The sequence below is a fragment of the Pipistrellus kuhlii genome, unplaced genomic scaffold (genome assembly GCF_014108245.1).
Source record: "Pipistrellus kuhlii isolate mPipKuh1 unplaced genomic scaffold, mPipKuh1.p scaffold_m20_p_101, whole genome shotgun sequence".
Taxonomy (NCBI): domain Eukaryota; kingdom Metazoa; phylum Chordata; class Mammalia; order Chiroptera; family Vespertilionidae; genus Pipistrellus; species Pipistrellus kuhlii.
In genome coordinates this window covers 509,506-532,495 of record NW_023425407.1, presented here as the reverse complement: position 1 = coordinate 532,495, position 22,990 = coordinate 509,506, and the positions used below count along the sequence as shown (strand labels likewise).

General features: G+C 50.3%; 2 protein-coding genes and 1 pseudogene across 2 annotated transcripts; 1 reads left to right on the top strand and 2 right to left on the bottom strand.

Moving 5' to 3' along the window:
- Window positions 1-3,183: 3,183 nt before the first annotated feature.
- Window positions 3,184-16,322, top strand: SYCE3 (synaptonemal complex central element protein 3). The gene is made up of 3 exons (XM_036430143.2): window positions 3,184-3,687; window positions 4,004-4,112; window positions 16,008-16,322. Exons 2-3 carry the CDS (start codon window positions 4,004-4,006, stop codon window positions 16,163-16,165), a joined length of 267 nt encoding a protein of 88 aa, XP_036286036.1. The 5' UTR covers window positions 3,184-3,687; the 3' UTR covers window positions 16,166-16,322.
- LOC118714764 lies at window positions 5,278-15,231 on the bottom strand (annotated as a pseudogene).
- Window positions 16,323-17,447: 1,125 nt separating the features above from the next.
- On the bottom strand, window positions 17,448-19,401 carry KLHDC7B (kelch domain containing 7B). Its single transcript, XM_036430126.2, has one exon. It carries the CDS (start codon window positions 19,275-19,277, stop codon window positions 17,448-17,450), a length of 1,830 nt encoding a protein of 609 aa, XP_036286019.1. The 5' UTR covers window positions 19,278-19,401.
- Window positions 19,402-22,990: the final 3,589 nt, after the last annotated feature.

The window sequence follows — 22,990 nt, the reverse complement described above, 5'->3', positions numbered from 1 at the left end:
TCTTTAAATGTTGAGTTTGACATGTCTATAAGAATAGCCTTAACTAATTTGGCTCAGTGGATAGAGCATTGGCCTGCGGAAGAGTCCAAGGTTCAATTCGATCAAGGGCATGTACCATGGTTGCAGGCACATCCCCAGTAGAGGATGTGGGTGCAGGAGGCAGCTGATCAATGTTTCTTTCTCATTGATGTTTTTAACTCTCTATCCCTCTCTCTTCCTCTGTAAAAAAAAAATCAATTATATATATATATATAAAATAAATATTCATAGATTCTTTAAAATATAAAGTAAAAGCTAAGGAAATCACCCTGGCCAGTTTCCCAGTGGTTAGAGTGTTGGCCCAAAGACTAAAGGGTCTCTCAATTCCTTGGTTAAGGGCATGTACCTCAGTTACAGGTTTGATCCCAACTCCAGTCCCTCACATCAATGTTTTTCTCTCCCCTCTCCTCCCTCCCTTTTATTTCTTTCTCTAAAAAATCAATGGGGGAAAAAATCCTCAGGTCACAATTAAAACTAAATAAATAAAATATTTTAAAAAGCAAAGATCTAGGCTCCTGATAACAGCTTTGAAGGAAGTTAAAACCCTGAAAGCACATGAGAGGGCCCCAGGGCAGAGGCTCCTAACCTCTTTGGAGTCCCCCTGAGAGGCTTATAAGAGAACACCTGTGCCTACAAAATGTGACATTTCATAGCAGAGCTTTCTTCCCAGAGCCCTGCCTGTCGGGTGCCTGTGTAACCTATCCTGGGGAAGTGTCCATTTGGGCGGGCTCTGGGCACATCAGCTTGCCCAGCCCTGGGAGAGCAGCAGTGAACAGAGTTTTTATCAGCTGGCTTTTCATTAATGTTGAAATTCAGCCAACATTATCTGACCTGTTCTTAGTTAAAATAAGGTAAACCACTGTGCACAACCAGGGTACAAACCTCTGGTGACCACCCGTCAGACCCAAACAAGCTCCTTGCGCCCCATGGTTTTGCAGATCTGTACTAGTTAAGGTTAGTCACAACAGATACACCCTGAAATCTCAATAGCAGTTTAATTCCTGTTCAGATGGCTGAGACAGACTCTGTTCCAGACATTATTCAAAGGCATTTGCTGACAGAGGTCTCCCTGATTTCTTCAGGTCACTCCCAAGTTGCCTTGGGCTCAACCTAGAGCACATGTGTCAAACACAAGGCCCGCGGGCCAAATCCGTCCCGCCAGGCCTTGCAATGTGGCCCGCACCGCGCTGTCATCACTGCACTCTGCTGCATTTCCATCACAATGACAGTTTATGACTGTTCAGTAAACCATTCGGCCCGCGATTTAGGCTGGATTTTAGATTTTGGCCCCTTCTCTGATTGAGTTCAACACCCCTAACCTAGAGGATACATGGGGCAAGATAGAGGGTCCCTCATGGAGGCTTTTATGGACCTGGCCTGTGTGACCCAAAGCCCTTCCATTTACATCCCTCTAACCAGGACTCACATTGCAAGGGAGGCGGGGAAATGCAGTCTAGCTGTGTGCCTGGGATATAAAGGAAACACTGGGTGGACAGTTACCAGTTTCAGAAGCACAAAGGCATGGGCAGACCAGACTGGCATCCCTGGGCTCCCTGAGAGCCCACTCTGGGCCTGGGTCCTACAGGGTGCTTGAAACAGTCCACTTCCCTCTGCTGGGCAGGACACTCCAGGCCCCTCACATTCCAGCCCAACTGATCTCTGTGTCTCCCCAAGAACCCTGAGCCCCAATACCCTCCATTCCCTGAAGTCGGCCTTTCCTCCCCTGAAGCTTCTGCCTGGGACCCTGTGCCCTTCCTCAGCCTGGCAAACTACTGTTCCTGAAGCCGCCTTCATTGCCATTAGTGGTATTCCTGATTCATGTTTTTCTGGGCAGTCTAAGCAAATGGCAGAGTGAAGGATGTATGCAGGGTGGCTCACAGGTGGGAAGGGACAGGAAGGTGGCAGCTTGGGGAGGGTGTATGGCCAGGCAGCAGACTCCTCACTAGATAGGCAAGGACTCATTCTGTGCCCAGGCGATCTGGCTCAACTCTAGTTGTTTTTTCTGCTGTGCAATCAGTCTGCTAAGGATCGGAATTCCTGAGAGAAAACTCAGTGGGTTCCACTTTAGGAATTTCAAACACAAGCTGTTTACAAGGTTAATAATCTTCCAAATGGGCTTCTCTCCCACACTTCCCCATCTCAGCCAGTGACATCACGCTCTAACCAGTAACCAATTCCTTCCTTCCTTCTGAACTTGCCACATTACAAACCGTCAAGTGTACAAATGGCTTTAGTTCCTTCCGCTGTGACCTCCACCTGCCCTGCCCACATCTCCATTATTACTCATCCGAACATCACAACAACCCTCCCTCCAGCAGCCAGAGAGGCCTCTTCACCAGGTCACTGCTCCGCCTACCACCCTTCTAAGGTGCCCATCCCATCTAGAGACAGCTTCTTGGACTGGCTTACAGAGGCCTGAGCGGTCTCTCTGGCCTCCTCCCCAGCACAGCTTTATGCGCAGCCTCTCGAAGGGTGGAGCACCTCTCTCCCCGTCCCTGCTCGATGATTTGTACTCCTACTACCTGGAGGCCAGCGGCTCCTCACGGTTCGAAAGCAATGTTTGCACTCTCAGCTGCTTGTACTACCCTGTTTTCCCGAAAATAAGACAGTATCTTATATTAATTTTTACTCCCAAAGATGCGCTAGGTCTTATTTTCAGGGGATGTGTTATTTTTCCATGAAGAAGAATATGGTACACATTTATTGTTAAATGAAAATAAAGGAAATTTATTACCTGTATACAATACGGTAGTACGGTAGTTGTCAACACAAACCAGACAAACTGTGAATCCTACAGTATCAAGAATTTACTCATTTATTCAATGACAATCATGTCATCATCTTCTGGAACATCATCATAACAATCCAATTCCTGAATTTCCTGGTGAATTTCTTGTGATTCCATTTCTTTCAGAATCAGTGGACCAAATCTTTCATGTTTAGCCTAGGGGGGGCCTTATTTTCGGGGGGATGCCTTATATTTCACTCAGAAGGAAACCTGTAAGTAGGTATTATTTTCAGAGGATGTCTTATTTTCGGAGAAACACGGTAGTACTTGAGTCCTGCCCGCCTCATCTCCCTGAGCCCCAGCTTCCTCATCTGTTAAGACAGATGCAACAATGACGCTAGGTAGATGTGAAGACTGTAAATACTCAGGCACCAGCAATTCATTCCACAAATGTTTATCAGCGCCTGCTGTGCCAAGGGCTGTCCTGGACACGGTGGTCAAGCTAACAGGGCCGCGCACGATCTCACCCTCAAAGAGCCAAGAGGAGGAACACAGCTGTCAGGACCGGAAGCGCCCTCTCCTTGCCCCTCTCCCCTCCCCCACCTTAGCCCCTCCTCCTCCAAAGCCTGCAAGACTCACGTGCCTGAGGGACCAGCCTCCGGTGGCCCCGCCCCTTCTGCTCTGGACACAGCCAATGAGACCTCGAGGCTGAAACTCAGGCGCAGCCTGGTAGGCGCAGCCATGTGCTAGAGGCTCCGTCCCTTCCTCTCCAGAATATTAGCCAATGAGAACAAGAGGCTAGCTCCGAGGGGCGGGGCCTGGTAACGGAAAGGGGCGTGTCTTCCGGAAGCGCCTCCTCAGGCCCCTGGCGCAGGCGAGGGCGGTGTAGCTGACAGAGCCGCGCCCTGGCGGAGCAGGAGGTGAGTGGTTCTGACGTCCTGGTGCCGGCCACTCCCCGAACCCCGGCTGTGCCCCCGCTTCAAGGAGCCCTCACCCCTCCCCTCCGCGGCCCTCATCCGGTCTCCTCACCCGACCCGTCACCCCAGTCCCGTCACCACAGTCTCCTCACCTTTCACCCCAGTCTCATTTGACCCCTCACCTCTCACCCCAGTCTCATTTGACCCCTCACCCCGTCTCCTCAACCCTCACCCCTCACCCCTCACCCCTCACCCCTCACCCCGTCTCCTCACCTCACCCCAGTCTGTCTCCTGCGTCTTCTTTCTGTGCACGGCCTAGATGGCTGACTCTGACCCTGGGGAAAGAAACTGCGACAACATGCTGAGGATGCTGTCAGACCTGAATAAAGACTTGGAAAAGATCCTGGAAGAGATGGAGAAAATCTCAGGTGGGCTGTGCCCCAGGCAGGTGCCTTGGCCCTCTTCCCCGGAGCTCACATCCTCCCTGTACTTCCAAGCCCCAATCGAGTGCCTTCTCTGCGGCCTTCCCTGACCACCCGCACCTTCCATTCCAGGTAACACCTGTGCCACAGAAACGGACACTGTCCACTGACAGTGCCTCGAGTTATTTCCCAGTTACTTTGTGTGTTTGCATCTTATTTCTGCAATGGGACTGTTATCTTTTTGAGAGCAGAAATAGTAACTAGGCGCACACTCACACAGTACCAGACCTAAGCTCAAGTGTTCAGCAAATGACAAATGATATTAACATAACACCTGTGAACAAAATTGCCTGGTAAAATGCCGTGAATCATCTAAATAAAAAGAGTTCAGAGTAATAGTGCTAAGATTGGTAAGGTGCTGATGGGAGGTACAGCTCAGTGGAATAAAGCAGCGATAGAGTTGAACAAATGTCTCCATTTTTATAAAAGAATATTAGTCTGTTATTTTATTCAACATGTTTCCACTAAATGGTAACCAGCAGTGGTAGTAATACCATTATGATTAATTTGTTCTTTACTGATTCAGAATATGTCTAATTCTTATAATTTGTGAGCCTAAGTTTTGCTAGAGAAAAGCATAATGTAAAACAAATTTTAGAAATGATGCATACTCTATTCAAATGAAAAGAAACTATTTTTAAAGACATTATTTGTTTGAAAATAATCTCCATTTATTACAACAGGCTATAGAAAATTTCTACTTAGAAATGTTTGTAATATTTTTGCCTGTGTACTTGAAAATTTCTTGTATTTTTTAAAACTACCTTTTTAAAAAGTTGTAGAATTTATTTTCTACTATAAGCTATGTAATTCCTTCAGTCTAATTAAATATTCTCTTATTTAACAGCATTTGCTGAGCATCTACCATGTGCTATTCTAGGAATAAAAAGTTGAAGAGATGCTCCTTCAGTAGAGAAGTGGGTAAAAGCCAGAAGCAGACATCAAGATAAATAAATATAATTTAAAAATATAAATTAAAATTAAAACATGATTTTATATTAAAATCAATCTGGCAAATGCTAATGGCATACATTGAGCACTTGGAAGGGAGCAGAGAAAATGGAGAAGCTAACTGGGGAGGCAAAAGAGGCTTTAAACAGCATTTGTGAGATCAATATATTGTAATTCCTGTTTCCGTATTTCCTTTACTGGTAATTGGGGTCCCATCTGGCCTCCTCTCTACATAGACTTTTCTAAGTAGCTTCCACAGGTCAATTTGACTCTTAGAGGAATAATTAAGACATTTGTAACTCAAGTTGATAACATTTTGGACCTGGGCTTCAGGGTAACACAGTGCAGGTCAGAGACAGTAACTAGTGGATTCTGTGTCTTTGGTGATGGTAGAAGCTTCACCCTTTCATCAAACTCCATGTTTTCTTTAATTTCACAGTCAGTAGATCTTTGTTATCTGCATGGGTTCACCTTTTTTATGGTTCAGCCTATAGTGCTTTCGTGAGATCGGATTTTCTGACCAGCAAAGATGCTACTGGTGGTGGAGTAGAGACAGAGAAGGGGGTGGAGAGGGTGCAGGTGGTGGTGGAGGAGAAGAAAGGTGGTCAGGTGGCTGTGGCGGCAAGAGGGGAAGTACAGCTCAGGATTATCCAGAGGTGGTCAGAGCAGGGTGGGTACATTTGTAGGTTTACCACTCATGTAGCATGTTTGACCACTGGTTGTACAAGAAAAATTTTCCAAGACAGTTTTCAGTACTTCCTGAAGCCAGTATAATTTTCTTTTCCTTTTTTTATTTTTGAAAAATATATTTTATTGGTTTTTACAATGAGGAAGGGAGAGGGATAGAGAGCTAGAAATATCAATGAGAGAGAAACACTAATCAGCTGCCTCCTGCACACCCCCCACTGAGGATGTGCCCACAACCAAGGGACATGCCCTTGACCAGAATCGAACCTGGACCCTTCAGTCTGCAGGCCAACGCTCTATCCGCTGAGCCAAACACTCAGGCTCTTTTCCTTTTTTAAAAAATTCAATGTATTGGGGTGACATTGGTCAACATGATCATATAGATTTCAGGTGTGGGTTTCTATGTTAAAAGGTTTATATATTGTACCATGTGCCCACCACCCAAAGTCAAATCTTCTCCTGTCACCATATATTAGGAATAATTCACTTCCCAAAATGCAAAACTGTTGTTTAAGACTATTAAGTTCTCAGTGGCTAAATGGGATGGAAAGATTGTGTCTTTCAATACTTCTAAACTCTAGGCTAGGGGTGTCGAACTCAATCAGAGAAGGGGCCAAAATCTAAAATCCAGCCTAAATCGCGGGCCGAATTGTTTACTGAACAGTCATAAACTGTCATTGTGATGGAAACGCAGCGGAGTGCAGTGATGACAGCGTGGTGCGGGCCACATTGCAAGGCCTGGCGGGACGGATTTGACCCGTGGGCCTTGTGTTTGACACATGTGCTCTAGGCTATGCAGTTTTAGCACCAGTTGTATATAGACCTTCGTCTATATGTACACTGTTTTTGCTGCATCTTTGAAATTGGGAAATTTGAAATTCCAGGATGTTCTCAGCCAGCTTCTACTAAGAGGTGTGTGTATCTGTTGAAGAAATAACCACTCTTTCATGTGAGGGTGGCAGGGTAAGGAGCTTGGAATTAGCTTAGACACAAGTGATAAGTTGCTTATTAGTTGTGAGAGGCTGCTTTTAAAAAATAATTATTATTATTATTTGTTTTTAGCTTTCTTCTTCATTATTTGCAGTTAGGCATGATTTTAATCTAAGAGCCCAGGGAATAGGTAGAGTCCAGACAGTAGCCTCACTGTTGCCATAAGGAAAAAATCAATGGACTGGTGAACATAATAGAATCAGGGACACAGAAAGGGATTGGATTAACAATTCTCAGGGGGAAGGGAGTCTGAGGGGTGAGGGAAAGGATTGGACAAAAATCTTACACCTATGGATGAAGACAGGGGCAGGGGTAATGGCATGGGGTGGAGTTGGGAATCAGGTGAAGGGGAGGTATGGGGGAAGAGGGGAGAAAGAGGAACACCTGTAATAATCTGAACAATAAAGATTTATTATTTTTTTAAAAAGAAAGAATCAAAATTAAATCCAATTCTAACATGGTCTTTCCATGATTAGTTCTCCCTATAGCTTATATCTTACTTTTTAATCTCAAGACTATATTATGAAGACCTTTTCTAGTATCCATGTGTACATCACATTTACTACTTTAACTGCACTACAATATCCCATGGAGAGCCACTACTCTTTGCTTCTCCATTTATCCCAATGATGGATACCTAGATTGCCTACAACTCTTCATCACCAATCACAGTACTGCAGTGAACATCTCATACATCTGTGCTACTTTTAGGGGACACTACCAGATAACTTCACAGAATGTCTGATTCAGAACTTACTTCCACCAGCAATGCCCTAGGGTTCTTAGATACCACAAGCTCACAAACACTTGATATTATTCAGCTTTCTAATTTTGCCATTATAATGCGTGTAAAATGATAGCTGAGTGTTCATTTTTATTTCTCTGATGAGTTCCAGACTCTTCTCATATGCTTTTAGTCTTTTGGAGCATAAAAAAATAGTATAACATAAATACTTAAAAATATGGACACTGGTGCTTGATTACCTGGGATAAATGCTGCCTGTGCCACTTATTAGTTGTGTAATCTGGCTAATTCCACTTCTGAAAAGTAAAGAAAATTATACTAGTAGTATCTACAGCTTAAATTTAAATAATTTTTTATTAAGGTGAAATTTACATAACATAAAATTAACCGGTTTAAGTATACATTTGATGAAATTTAGTATATTCACAATGTTATGCAGCCACCAATTCTGTCTAGGTTCCAAAACATTTTCATCACCCATAAAGGATGCTCTGTACCCATTAAGCAGTTATTCCCTATCCTCAGCCCCTGGCAACCACCAGTATGTTTTTACTTTCTATGAATTTACCTATTTTGGATACTTCATATAAATGATTCATATAATAGCACGTGACACTTTGTTTCTGGTTTCTGTAACTTAGCATAACATTTTCAAGGTTCATTTACATTGTAGCATGTATTAGTACTTTACTCCTTTATATGCACAAATAATATTCCATTGTATGAATGTCATATTTTTAACTAGTGGCCTGGTGCACAAAATTCGTGCATGGGGGATGGGAAGTCCCTTGCTCGGCCTGCACCCTCTCCAATCTGGGACCCCTCAGGATAACCAGCAGTTGGACATCCCTCTCACAATCCAGAACTGCTGGCTCCTATCTGCTCACCTGCCTGCCTGATTGCCCTTAATTCTGCCTACCCACCTGATTGTCCCTAACTGCTCCCCTGCTGGCTTGATTGCCCCTAACCACCTCAGCCTGGGCCCCGAATCCGGGATCCAGGCTTCCCTCCCTCTGGTCTGCCATAGGCACCCAGGCTGGCTGCAGTCGCAGGGGATGGTGGGCAGGTGACTTTGCCTGGGCTGTAGCCACAAGTGCTGATGCCCAGGACCATGGGATGGGCGGCTTCTCTGTCTTGCCTGGGATGCAGTGTGGGCTACTTCTCCAGCTGGCTATGGCCTGGGATCATGGGGCAGGTGGCGTCTTCATCTCTCAGACTGCACCCAGCCTCAGGCTCTAGGGGCCAGTTTCTCCGTCTCCCTCAGGATGTGGGGCAGGCAGATGTGATGCTTCTGCTGCTGCCTGTGGCCTGCGTTCACAGGGCAGGTGGCTTCTTTGTCTACAGGGCTACAGCTAGCTTCAGGCGCTGGCACCCCACTTCTCTGACCCCCACAAGTGGCGGCAAAGGGGGGGAGGGGCTGAGCTGCCACCATGTTTTCAGTTTAATTTTCATACTCTGTTGGGCTGGTAGTGTAGTGGAGTGATGGTAATTTTCATGTTTCTCTTTTTTTAGTGTAGATTATTCATTCATCCATTGATGGATATGTTCACCTTTTGGCTCCTATGAATAGTGACTAGTGCTGCTATGAACATGTGTGTACAAGTATTTGTTTGAATACCTGGTTCTCAACTGTTTGAGGTATTAACCTAGGAGTAGAATTGCTATGTTATATAATAATTCTATGTTTAGCTTTCTAAGGAATGTCAAACTGTTTTACACAATAGTGCACCATTTCATAGTCCCTCCAGCAATGTACAAAGATTTCTCCACTTCCTTGCTCTTGTTATTTTCAAGGTTTTTTAAAAATTATTGACTTTCCTGACTTATTCTTAATTTGAAGTAGTTTCTTACATATCCTTGATATTAACCATTATCAACTTTATGCACTGAAAATTTCTTCTATTCTCCCATTTTTATGAAAACTTAGTCCGTATTGTCCTTTGTTTTAAAATTTTTATAAAAATAAATCTGCCAAATTTTGCTTTATGGTTTGTGGTTTTGTTTTATTTTGTTTTGTTTTTTTTTAATATATTTTATTGATTTTTTCACAGAGAGGAAGAGAGAGGGATAGAGAGTTAGAAACATCGATGAGAGAGAATCATCGATCAGCTGCCTCTTGCACACCCTCCACCAGGAATGTGCCCACAACCAAGGTACATGCCCTTGCCCGGAATCGGACCCGGGACCTTTCAGTCCACAGGCTGACGCTCTATCCACTGAGCCAAACCAGTCCCAGCGGTTTGTGGTTTTTAGTAAGTTCCTACACCTGCTAAATTTTTATCTATAAATGTTATTTGTACCTTTCATACTTATATCTTTAGTATATCTGGAGTGTACTATCCTTTTTTCATTGATTTTTTGTGTTATTTCATCATATGCTAAATTCCCATATAAACGTAAGTCTATCTCTGAGCTTACTATTTTCTTCCATTGGTCTAGTTGTCTATACCACACTATTTTTAAAATAAGAATTTATAAGTTGTCTTGATATCTATAATAATATGGCATATTTTCCCTTTTAACTTATATTTTTTAAGATTAACTTAATTTTTAAATCTTTATTTTTTCATACTAGAGGCCCAGTGCACAAAATTCATGCATGGTTAGAGTCCCTAGCAGCTATGACTGCCAGCCAGGGCCTCCCTTTCCCTGGCTGCTTGCCGCCACCACCAGCTGGGGAGGGGCCGGGGACAGTTGGCAGGCTGGCCCTGCCCCTGGTCGAACTCCCAGTCAAGGGAACAATTTGCATATTAGGATTGTATTATATAGGATACATTTTTATAATTTATAAATACTGATATTTTTACCTTCCAATCCTTACACCATTTATTTCTCTTTTTTTTCTATTCCATTAACCAGCATCTCCACTAACAGTAACCCTATATAATAAAGAGTTAATATGCAAATAGTCATCACCCCCTCATGTCATTATGCTCTCACACCATCACACTATAACTGCTCAAATACTCAACATTGGAGAGAGAGGAATGGGGACAAGCAGGCATAAATGAGCTTGTGAGAGAGGAATGGAGATCAGCCAGGCTGCAGCCCAGGAGAGGAACAAGCTGCCTGCCCCGCAGTCCTAGACACCTGCGGCTGCTGCCCAGGTGAAGCCACCACCCACTGTCCCCTGTGGCTGTGGCCGGCCCAGGTGAAGCCAGCCCAGGTCCCGGGTGCCTACAACTGGCTGGAGGAGGAAGTCCTGGGTCCCAGATATGGGGAGAGGCAGAGGCGCTTGTGGGCAATCAGGCTGGTAGGGGAGCAATAGGGGTGATCAGGCAGGCAGGCAGGCAGGCAGGCAAGTGGTTAGGAGCCAGCAGTTTGGGATTGCAAGAGGCAGTCAAACATCCCCTGAGGGGTCCCAGATTGAGAGGTTGCAGGCAGGCTGAGGAACACACCCCCCCCACACACACACACACACATTTTGTTCACCAGGCCTCTAGTATTATTAGAAGCACCCTTGTTTGATACCAGCCTTATAGGGAATGTATCCACAGTTTCTCCATTACGTATGATGTTTGCTATAAGTTTTTGGTATATCACCTATAGTAAGTTAAAGATGTCTCCTTAAGGTATTAAACTTTAATACCTATCTTTTTTGCATTGAGATATTTCTATTATTTCCTTTTTTTTATAAATGTGGTTAATTATAGTGATTGAATTTCTGATATCTAAGCATCCTTGAATTTCTTTCACAAACTCTGCATAATCATAACATATTATCTTAACACACTGTTAGATTTCATTAGCTCATGTTATATTTATGATTTCACACCTATATTCATGTGAGATAGATATAATTTTTCTCATGTTGTCTTTGGTTTTGGAATAAACCACCTTAGAGAAAACTATGTATTTACTAGAGGCTTAGTGCATGGATTCATGCACATTGAAAGGAAATTAATTAGAATAAATATTTTAGAAACTAGAGAGGGCAGCTCCAGGGCAAGTCCAGCCTCTCTCACGTAGTCCTAATCGGCTAGACTCCAGCAGCAAGCTAAACTACCAATTGGAGCCTCTGTCCCCGGTGGTCAGTGCACATCATGGCGACTGGTCAAACAGTGGAACAAATGGCAATTCGTATATTAGGCTTTTGTTAGTATATTAGTATTCTTAGTATAGACACTTAGTATATTAAGCTTTTGTTATATAGGATTTTTTTCTTATTTCTATTCTCAAATTTCCTGCAATATAAGTGGGATGCCACTAGAAAATGCTTTTCTTAAAAAATTACATCAGCCCATATAGTGAGATTATTAGTCTTCCTTCTTTTCCTAATTTTTTTAATTACTTATATCAGACTAGAGGCCCAGTGTACGAAATGTGTGCATGGATAGGGTCCCTGGGCCTGGCCGGCAATTAGGGCCAATTGATGGGGCAACCATCCGGTTGATCTGGGGTTCCCCACTGGCACCTGCCTTGGCTGGCCTGGGGCCTGCGGGCTGTGGGCAGCTCCTGCATTGAGCATCTGCCCCCTGGTGGTGAGTGGGCATCATAGCAACCAGTCATTCCACCGGTCATTCCACAGTTCTGTCTATTTGCATATTAGGCTTTTATTATATCTAATAAAGAGGGAATATACTAATTGACCATCACACCATTACAAAGATGGCAGCACCCACAGCCAATAAAGAGGGGATATGCTAATTGACTTCCACACCCTCAAAAATGGCGGTGCACACAGTCTCCTCAGCCCCACTGGATCCAACCGCTCTGTGCGCCTGTCTCCAGAATCCGCCAGTCCCCTCAGCCTCCCAGCCACCCAGGGCCATCCGAGGCTCAGGTAACCAGGGCTGGCTGAGGCTTGCGCTACCGGCAGTGGCAGCAGCAGAAGTGTGATGGGGGCATTGTCTTCCCCTGTTCTCCAGGTCTCCTCCTGCCCCTGAGGGCTCCTGAACTGTGAGGGGGGTCAGGCAGGTCTGAGGGACCTCCCCCCCGCCCCCCGCCCCAGTGCATGAATCCTAGTATAGGGATAAGCATTAATTGTTCTTTCCAAATTTGGTAGAATTTCACCCATTTACATTTTAACACGTTTCTTGGTTTATTTGGCCAATTATTTGAATTAGCCTGTGGCCTGTAACCTCCAGGCTTGTCATTATCCCATCTCCTGGTCAGCTAGCCCTCTTGTCTCATTCCCTGTGCTCTCTCTCCCAATTCTACTTTCCAGGCTCCCAAAGCAAATCCACTGACTGCATCACTAGTTAGTTCTTCTCTCTCCTAAACAGATTTTTGGGACACTATCCTCATCCTTTACTAAATTATGCATCTAGGGTCTGTCCACCAGTGGTCATTGGTGCCAATTCAAACGCTAACAGGAATCCCCAGTTTGGAGTGAAGAAGGAAACTTTCTTTGGTGCAAACAGCTCCACAGAAATACAGCATACCTATGAAAACAGCACTGCTGGGGAACGGCTCCACAGTACTGCATCACAGCTGCCCTGGGCCAGGTCCCACTTCAGCTAGGGAGCTCTGCTGTGAGGTGGTGTTCAGCGGCAGTCTTTGGTGGGCCAAGAGTTGGCTTATATAGACAGAAGTCCCAGCCCTTCGTCCCTGATTGGTCAGAATAGAGCTACTCCAATTGGTCTGAACTGCACAGCTCTTTCTGGATGGGGAAAGCCTCAGTCCTAATGGTTGAAATAGGATTTCAGGAACTCCTCTATAAGGGCTGGCTCAGCTAGCAACAACACAGTGCAGGCAGGCAGTTCAGTGCAGAGGCTTCAGCTTGACTTGAGAACCCTTCTATGCAGAATTCTATGCAGAAATGGCTGCTAGGCTCTGTTTTTTGTTTTTTGGTTTGGATCTTTTGCCCAGGTAGCCACCAGGACCAGTTCTTGGTCCTTGGAGCTCATAGTATACAACTTGACCATTGTTTCTTAATTTACATGCAAGGACCTTGGCTTTACCCAATGGGTTTTCAAAGTGTACAGGCAAGTTCTGATTAGCCTCTCAGAATACCTGCTGTTCAGGCCTCTCCACTGATTATGACCTTGGCTTTGCTACTGCACAGTCCCTTACCAAAAATCCCCAGAGGGGGCCTGCCCTCACTATCTCGTCTGTAATATGACTCCTCCCACCCCATTTCTCTATCACAACACATACTACTTATTTCCTTCACAGCACCTTTCACAATTCGAAATTGTATGTTTATCTGCCTCCTCCCACTGCAACTAGTATAGATACTGCATGAAGGTAGGAAGTGTCTATCCTGTGTACGGCTTTATCACCAGGGCTGCCTGGTAAAATGCCAGCATAAAGGGGGCGCTCAATAAATAATGAAAACTTGCGATGTGTATTGCTGGAGAGTATTCTGGTTATTGAGTCCTTCCTGTTCTATGTATAATATTCTATATACTTTTTCTTTTTTTTTCTTTTTTCTTTTTTATATATTTTGTTGATTTTTTACAGAGAGAGAGATAGAGAGCTAGAAACGTCGATAAGAAACATCGACCAGCTGCCTGTTGCACACCCCCTACCGGGGATGTGCCCACAACCAACATAGATGCCCTTGACTGGAATCGAACCTGGGACCTTTCAGTCCGCAGACCGACGCTCTACCTCTGAGCCAAACCGGTTTCGGCTCTATATACTTTTTCTTTGATCAAATCAGAAGAGGGCTGTGCATTTGCTGTGGTGTTTTGGTGTCTCATTGAAGTGCCTTTTCTGATCTGTGCTTTGGTACTATGCCACCTGTGATTACAATTGTAGTCATGGAAGAATGCTTTGTGTTTAAGGTAGGATGTCATCAAGGGAATTTTCAACTATTTTATACTTCTCATATAATATACCTATAGGACAGTTTAGATTCTTAGGATAAAAGATTCTTAAACAGTGAGTTTGGTTTTTTGTTTGTTTGTTTTTTGGTGTATTTTTAAATATATTTTATTGATTTTTCACAGAGAGGAATAGAGAGTTAGAAACATCCATGAGAGAGAATCATCGATCAGCTGCGTCTTGCACACCCCCTATTGGGGATGTGCCCGCAAGCAAGGTACATGCCCTTGACCGGAATCTAACCTTGGACCTTTCAGTCCACAGGCTAACGCTCTATCCATTGAGCCAAACCAGTTTCGGCTGTTTTTATTTTATGGTCACTGAGTCTTGTAACTGATCATGTTTCCTTTTCTGCTTTGGCCTTAGGAAACTCAGAGCTGGAATTCCAGCTGCATTATGGGATTATATGAGATTAATTCCTGTGAGCAATTTTTTCTCTTGAATTTTAATTTCTTACCTACCCTCTTTGCCCTAACTACCTTGATTGTTTATTTTATAGTAAAAGGTTCTTTCTTGAGCACCTAATATGTGCCAGGCAGTTTACTTAATCTTCAAGGGAGCCATGAGATTGGGACATTGTCTGGCCCTTACAGATGAGAAGGCTGAGGTGAGCAAGTTTAAGTAGCTTGTAGGTTCCACAGCCAGCAAGTGGAGAGCTGGAATAAAACAGTGCATGTTCCACCTGCTGTCCAGTTGGTCTGAAAAAAATAGGTCAGCAGCCTCCCTACCCACTCACCACCCCAAAATTACCCAGATGCTTGTTAAGATGCAGGTCCCAGGGAACCATTCCCAACTTGCTATAATAGACAACCTTTGAGTTGTAGGAGGGGCCAGCATTCTACATCTTAACAGGTGTCCCCAGGAACTCACATGCTTCCAAAAGTTCAAGAATTCCTGCACTTGCTGTGCAGTCATGGCCATCATGAGATACTGCACGTACCTTTTCTAACAACTCTTCCTGCCATGCAGAAGCGCTAGGACCCCTGTTCTTTATACAATAGTTCTCGGGCAGAGCTTTAACAATGGGGTGGGTACTACAGAGAAAAGGTGGAATTTCTGTACAAGCAGCACATGTTCACTGTACACCCAGGGGACCTGCCCTCAAGTTGCTCTTAAAGGGAAAGGGCAAGGGAGCTGGTCAGTGCAGTGTGAGCACCAGAGGACACCTAATGTGGGGTGCAGCAAACCTTCCCAGAGGGAGAAGCTCTGCACTGGCCTTAATTAAAGCACAGGGAGGCCTGGGTGGAGGTGAACAGGCATCCAGGCCACTGAGCATGAGGGAACATGAGATTCAGGGCCTTGTAGGCGTGGGAGTCAGCCCTCCCTGAGCCTGTGAGCTTGGTGGTGGTAAGACTTCTTAAGGGTCACCCTGCAGCCACTAGCTGTGACAGTGGCTAGGTAAGGATCTGTGTTTGCTTTCTTTTTTCCTAGCATTTCATATCAGATTGGCTTGCAGCCTTTTAGTGTCATGGCTGTTATATCCACAAGTTAAGACTTGTGTGAGATTAGAGAAGTTTCATTACTGCTCTGTGAAGGGATTAGTTTTAATGGGGGGGCGGAGGTGAGCCCTGTATCAAGTGGCTGCCCAGCTTTCTCTCCTTAGAATAGTTGGGTCACTCAGTCTGATATGGTCCCTGGGGTGCTCCGGCACCACAGCCCCATCATGTGGCCTGACCGGGCCTGTCTGTTTGTTGCAGTGCAGGCCACATGGATGGCCTACGACATGGTGGTGATACGCACCAACCCCACCCTGGCAGAGTCCATGCGCCGGCTGGAGGACGCCTTTCTCAATTGCAAGGAAGAGATGGAGAAGAACTGGCAAGAGCTGCTCAGTGAGACCAAGCGCACCCAGTAGGCCCCCAACCCCACTCCACAGCCGCCACGCCGGGTCTGTCTGTGTGCAGAGCCACGGTGGGTGGAGCCTTCTCTGCCTGCCAAAGAAACAGTGACCCAAACACACAGTTTGCATGCATTGCACCTGTTTCTCAATAAACTTATTTTCAAGCACATCCTGAAGACTCCTTTCTCCCCCCGTCCCTTCACCCCACCCCCGACCCAGCTCCATGTGAAACCTTGTGAACAAAACGTGGGAAGTGTAAGATGGATAAGCTGCCAATGAATTAAGCATATGTAGTGACAAGCATAGAATAAAAAGCAAAAAGGGCCAGGTCAGAGGATGGGACGGGCTGCCGAATTCAGATTTATTTTCCTTCCTGTGGAGGGTTCCACAGTGGGCTGTGCCAGGTGCTCCTGTATGTGACCTATGTTCTCAGAATTCCCCTGAGTGGCATGTTCATTATCCCCACTTCACAGGTGAGAAGACAGTTAATGTCTCGCCCAAGTCCCACAGCTAATAAGGGGCAGAGCTGGGGTGCGCCCAGGTCTCATGTAGGAAGAGGGTTAGTGGGAAGTAGGGTGGGAAACGGAGGGGCTGAGCCGGCGGGAGAGATCCCGCAAGCTGCAGAGGGACATGCGCCCCAGCAGACCTGGTCTAGGCTGGGGTTATGGGCAGGGGCTCTAGACAACAAAGCAGTGCCACAGGCAAGGATTTCAGACAAAGGGGACCTAAGAGTTGTTTCTGAGGTCAGCCACGCCAGGTTCCCCAAGGCTGCAGGCGGGCAGGGCATCCTGAGGCACGGACGTTTTCCTGGGAACTTATTTGCTCCCTGTCCCCTCTTCAGCCCCTCCTGGGCCCCTTGCCTAGCTTGAAGCCCGAGAGAAGCCATCTCCTTCCTGGGCTCAGCAGTGCCGACCCCTCAGCCAGCCAAGTCCAGGTTCTTGGGGACCCCTGGGTCCCTGGCAGATTATTTCCAGGCAGTGTGGTTGGTGCTGTGATGGGAACCTGGCCTGTGGGAGTCCTTTCCACCCAGGAGGGTTCCTGAGAGCAAGCTGAGGCACTGGAGCAAGGACTCAATCATAAAAGCAGGAGGCACGTGGGTGTGGCAGGGACTCCCACCACCAACTCCCAGGTGCTGGGAGCCTGACTTGCAGGAGGAGAAGGAGGGCCAGGCACCAGGCTCGTTATAACAGAAAAGGAAAGTTTTCCCAGAAAGAAGAGCAGCCGCATGCCCGGCCCCACCCGCCTCACAGCCTGGCCCAGGGTCTGCCTGAAGAGGGCACGGCAGTCCTGGCGCAGCTCAGAGGGAAGTCTGGAGCGGGGCCGAGTGGGGCAGAGTCAGGATGAATGGGCAGAGGACCCCTTTACTCCCCAGGGGGAAAGGCTGCAGCTCCTTGGCCTGGAACTGGGCAGTCCCCTCGGAGACCGTGAAGGTGGCCGTGACCTGGTGGTTGAGGCAGTAGATGGTGTTGCCCAGCACGGTGCAGCGCAGCGGGACAGGGTCCGGCAGGGGCAGGGGGGCGGCCCGGCTCCACGAGCCCGTCACGGTGTTGTAGCGCATCACGGCGGCACCCACGCCCCGCAGCAGGTCAAAGCGGTACAGGAAGCCGCCCAGTGCCACCATGTCGCTGGAACGCCGGTGGCTGGCGCTGTAGGGGCACTCCTCCCAAGCATCCTTCGCCGGGCTGTACCTGAGCAGGCGGTAGAAGAGGTGGCCCCCAGTGACATAGATGTCCCCACGGCAGGCCACGGCCTCGTGAGCCACAGGGAAGGTGCCCGCGGGGAGGGGCGCCCGTGAGGTCCAGGTGTCTGTGCGGGGGTCGTAGCACTCCATGCTGTACAAGCACTCGCCACCGATGGCGTAGAGCAGCCCGTCCAGGGCCACCAGTTTGAGCTGGGCACGGGCCTGCTGCATGGGCCGCACCTGGCTCCAGATGTTGGTCATAGGGTTGTAGCAGAAGACCTCATTGGAACAGGTGGCCTTGGTGCCCGAGCCACGGATGCCCCCTGCCAGGAACAAGTAGTTGTGCATGGTGCAGAGACCACAGCCCCGCAGCGGGGCCTCTTCTGGCACCTGCGTCAGGAGCCGCCAGGTGTTCTCTTGGGGGTTGAACACGTGCAGGTGCGATGGGGGAGGCAGGGGCGCAGCACCTGTGGCAGGAGCCTCCTCCACTCGGGGGCCCCTGGTGAGCCCTGAGCGGCTCACCTGGTAGAGGCTGGGCAGCACGAGGACCCCCAGCACAGCCTGGCCCCTGCTAGTTCGAAGGCCCAGGATGCGCTCCCGGTCAGCCCCACTCAGCTGCCGGTAGAGGTTCGGGTCGCCCAGCACGTGCAGCAGATTGTCGCTCATCAAAGCATAGGTCTCATGGGCCAGGACAGGCTGCCCATGCTGCTGGGCAAAGGCCAGGACGTCCAGGCAGCTGCCCAGGTCCAGCCGCCGCTGCAGAGCTGCTGCCAAAGCCGGCTCCCGGGCAGGGGAGCTGGGCTTCCGGGGCCCCTCCACCACCCCCCAGGTCCCAGGCCTCTGCAGAAACACCATGAGTTTGCGGGCCTCTTTCTGCTCCTCTGTGAGGACCTCCCTGCTGCCTACGGGGCTGGGCCTCTTCCCTGGGGCCTCTCCTGGGGCCGCCTGGCTGGCCTTCAGCTCAGAGCTCTTGGCTAGCTCACACATGCTGTGTTTCCGTGGCCTGGGGACAGGCTGTGGCTCCCGCCTGGCAGAGGGGGAAGGTGCAGGGCCAGGCTTCCTCTGTTCTGACAGTGGAGCTGGGGCCCCGGGCACCGCAGCCTCGTTAGCCTCAGAGCTTCTGTGCTGCGGCTGATGTCCTGCCTCAGCCAGGCCCCCTGTGCCTGCCCCTGTGGCCGCCCCAGCTGGGGAGCCGTGCATGTCCTTGAGACTAGGAATGGTCCCTTCGGGGAGAGAACCAGACTCCCTGTTCTCCGAGGCTGTGGAACTGCTGGGCTCTCTCTGGCTCTCCGGAGCTGCCCTTAGGTCTGTCCCTTGGGGCCTCTCTTGCCGGGGGAAGGGGTGACTCCTAAGAACCATTGAAATAAGATTTCCCCAGCTGGTTGAGATCTGCCCCTCCTGGTTGCCCTTGCGAAGAGTCATACTAGGCTCCTGACTTGCAGGCATTGACTTACTTGTGGGGACTGAGACTGGATCTGAGGCTGGGGCAGGAGCTTGGGCTTGGGCAGGGATTGGGGCTTGGGTTGGAGCAGAAGCTTGGACTTGGGCAAGGATTGGGGCTTGGGTTGGGGCTGGGGCTGGAGTTGCAGCAGAGGCAGGGGCTGGGGTAGGGGTTGGGCCTGGGGTTGCAGCAGAGACTGGGGCAGGGGTTGCAACTGAGGCAGGGGCTGGGGCTGGGGTTGCAGCAGGGGCAGAGGCTGGGGCTGGGGTTGCAGCAGGGGCAGGGGCTGGGGCTGGGGTTGCAGCAGGAGCAGGGACTGGGGCTGGGGTTGCAGCAGGGGCAGGGGCTGGAGTTGCAGCAGGGGCAGGGGCTGGGGCTGGGGCAGGGGCTGAGGCAGGGTCAGGGGCTGGAGCTGGGGTTGCAGCAGGGGCTGGGGCTGGGGCAGGGGCTGGAGCTGGGGTTGCAGCAGGGGCAGGGGCTGGGGTTGCGGCAGGGGCAGGGGCTGAGGCAGTGTCAGGGGCTGGAGCTGGGGTTGCAGCAGGGGCAGGGGCTGGGGCTGGGGCAGGGGCTGGAGCTGGGGTTGCAGCAGGGGCAGGGGCTGGGGTTGCGGCAGGGACAGGGGCTGGGGTTGCGGCAGGGGCAGGGGCTGGGGTTGCAGCAGGGGCAGGGGCAGGGGCAGGGGCTGGGGTTGCAGCAGGAGCAGGGACTGGAGTTGCAGCAGGGGCTGGGGTTGCAGTTGGGGCAGGAGCTGAGGCTGGGGCTGGGGTTGCAGCAGGGGCTGGGGTAAGGGCAGTGGTTGCAGCTGGGGCTGAGGTAGGGGCTGGGAATGTAGCAGCAACTGGAGCTGTGGCTGCAGCTGGGGCAGGGGCTCGGGCTGGAGCTGGAGCTGGAGCTGTGGCTGGGGTTGCAGCTGGGGCAGCGGTTGGAGCTACTGTTGTGGATGCAGCTGGGGCTTGGGGTGCGGCTGGGGCTGGGGCAGTAGCTGGGACTGGGGCAGGGGTTGGGGCAGGCGCTTGGGCTGTAGCTGTGGCTGGGGTTGGGGCTGGGGGTGCAGCTGGGGCAGCGGTTGGAGCTACTGCTGTGGATGCAGCTGGGGCTTGGGGTGCGGCTGGGGCTGGGGCAGTAGCTGGGACTGGGGCAGGGGCAGGCGCTTGGGCTGTAGCTGTGGCTGGGGTTGGGGCTGGGGATGCAGCTGGGGCTGTGGCTGGGGTTGGGGCAGGGGCTGGGGCTGTAGCTGTAGCTGGGCCTGGGGCTGGGAGTGCAGCTGGGGATGGGGCAGGGGCTGAGATGGGGGCTGACACTGCTCTGATATTTTCATCCTTGGCAGGACCCTGATCAACTCTGAGGGGCAAAGAGTGTGAAGGAGAGACGATTGGAAGAGTCTGGGCTGCAGGTAAGAGACCTCGGTTGGTATGTGCTTCAGTCAGGGAAGCTGAGGGTGAGAGGGGCTTAGGCATGAGTAGGCGGGGTGTGGCTGAGGGATGCGGAGAGGGGGCACAACCAAGGCCGTCTGTAGCTGGCTTCTCTGTGTCCAGCCAGCCAGCCACCTGTCCACTGCGCGTCCCTTGCTTTTCTATCCTGCCTGAGTCTGAGCGGAAGAAAGAGTGGTCACCAGAGCCATTCACCCCAACCTTTCCTATAGTGCAGGTCACTATGGTCCCCTCTTGAGACAAGAGTGGGTGTCCCCACTGCTGTCCCTCTGGCCGTGGTCCTGTGAAGCCTGGGGTCTGGCTGAAGCTCTTGGTGACAAGGACCTCCCTCTTTGCCCAAGGCCAGCCTTCCACAGAGGCTGGGGACCCCTGAGACTCCCTGCTCTCACCAGCTTTGGTCCCTGAATCCAGAGCTAAAACTCGGTCTGACTGGGGGCTGCTTCTCCCACACCCCCTCTCTGAGCCATCTGTCAGGCGTCCAGCCTGCACCGAGTCTGGTGGGGGCAGCTCATGGCGGTAAAGGGGCCTCTGGGCACCTGCAGAGAAGGTGCTGGCTGCATCCACAGCGTCCCACACACTCACCGCCGCTCCCAGGCGCAGGGGGTCCAGCTTTGGGAGGTGCCGGGTTCTCTCCCCTGGGCTGTTATCCACCTGCCTCCGCCGGCTGCCTGACCGTCTCCCCAGTGAGCCAGGTGGCCCCACTCCGTGTTTCCAGGAGCCGGTGTCCTGTTCCACCGTGTGGACCGGGGCCTGGGGAGCTGGCGCCTTGGCTGGGATGCCTGCTGCCTCTGCCTGCACCTCCACGTCTCTGTCCAGACTCGGAGGAGTGAAGTGTATCAGGAGAGGGGCAGGTGTCCCCCCTGCTTTGCTCCTGCCCAGGAGGGCAGCACCTGGCCGGGGCTGCTGCTTTCCTGCACCTCGGGAGACTTCAGAGGTGGCACTGTCATGCTGCTGTCCCAAGGCCTCTCCGCTGGCCGCCTCGCTGGGTGCCTTGGGTGGGGCTGCGGCTGTGGCAGTCAGATCTTCACTTTCGTGGGGCTGGTGGTCCTGGGCACTTGCTGTAGCTGGAGTCCCCTGGCTCGGTCCTGGAGGCTCTGGCTTCCCCTGCCCAGAGCTGTGTCCCTCGATGCCACCACTGACCTTGGACTTTGGGGTCAGGGCTGGCCCAGCTCCTCCTGCCTGTGAAGGCTGGGCTTGGGGGCCGGTGGATGCTGGCCCTGCTGCCTCCCGGTCCTGCTCAGAGCCGAACCAGTGCAGGGCCAGGGCCGTGGCAGCCACGACAGCCAGCGCCAACAGGGTGAGCACAGCACCGTCCCAGTCATCGTCTCCATCCCCGTCCCAGCCCCAGCCGGGGCCACCGGGTTCTAGGGCGCCCTGGATCATGGTGCTGGGCCGCCAGGGAGCAGGCTGGGAGCTGTGAGTGCCTCCAAAGCCAGTCCTCCACTCAGGCTGGAGCTGCCCTCCGTGAAGATGGCATCAGCTGTTGCCCCGCCCAGTTAAGGTGGACCTGGACTGGGGAGGGGTGGCTCTCTGTGCCGGTACCTGGGCTTAGGGGCCTGTCCACAGGGCCCAGCTAGAGATACCAGGAGACGATTAGCAGGCCCCCCACCCAGCTCCAGACCCCATGTTCCAGAAGCTCCAATGGCAAGCAGCATACCTCAATACGGTTCCAGCATCCCAGCCAGCCTGCTTCTGCCTCATAGACCCTCATGCCCCCAAAGACATCCCACACCCCAGTGTCCCTCCTCTGAGCCTGGGTCCAGCCTCAGGGGGCTCTAGTGGGGAACAGTTACCATAGGGAGATGTTATCTGTAGTTTTAGCAACACGATGCAGCCCTGATAAAATTACCAGAAACTCGAGAAGACGATTCCACTGGAGGCCAGTGGGGGATGGGTGGGGGTGGGGCCATAGCCTTGGTGCCAAGCCACAGGCTGGTCTCAGCCTAAGGAGGGAGGGTGTGGGTCCTGACACCAAGCACCACCAGCACAGAGAAGGCTAAGGTGCACAGAGGGGGCTGGCACTATTCTCTCCCCAGACACTTTGAGGCTCAGGAGGAGGCCCCACACCTCTGCTCTACCGGCCTTAGGACTTTCTCTTGCCTGAGTTCAGCAGATATGACACAGTTTTCAAAAGCAATTTTCTAAGTTGTCAAGAGGGAAAAAAAATGATTTAAATTTAAAAAATCCAGAAGTTGTATTTCCCTTTATTTGGCCTGAATTATTACAGCCCACACAGCCCTTCTAGAGCCCCTTGGGCTGCCCTCTGCCCCTCCAGTGTCCACTCTCAT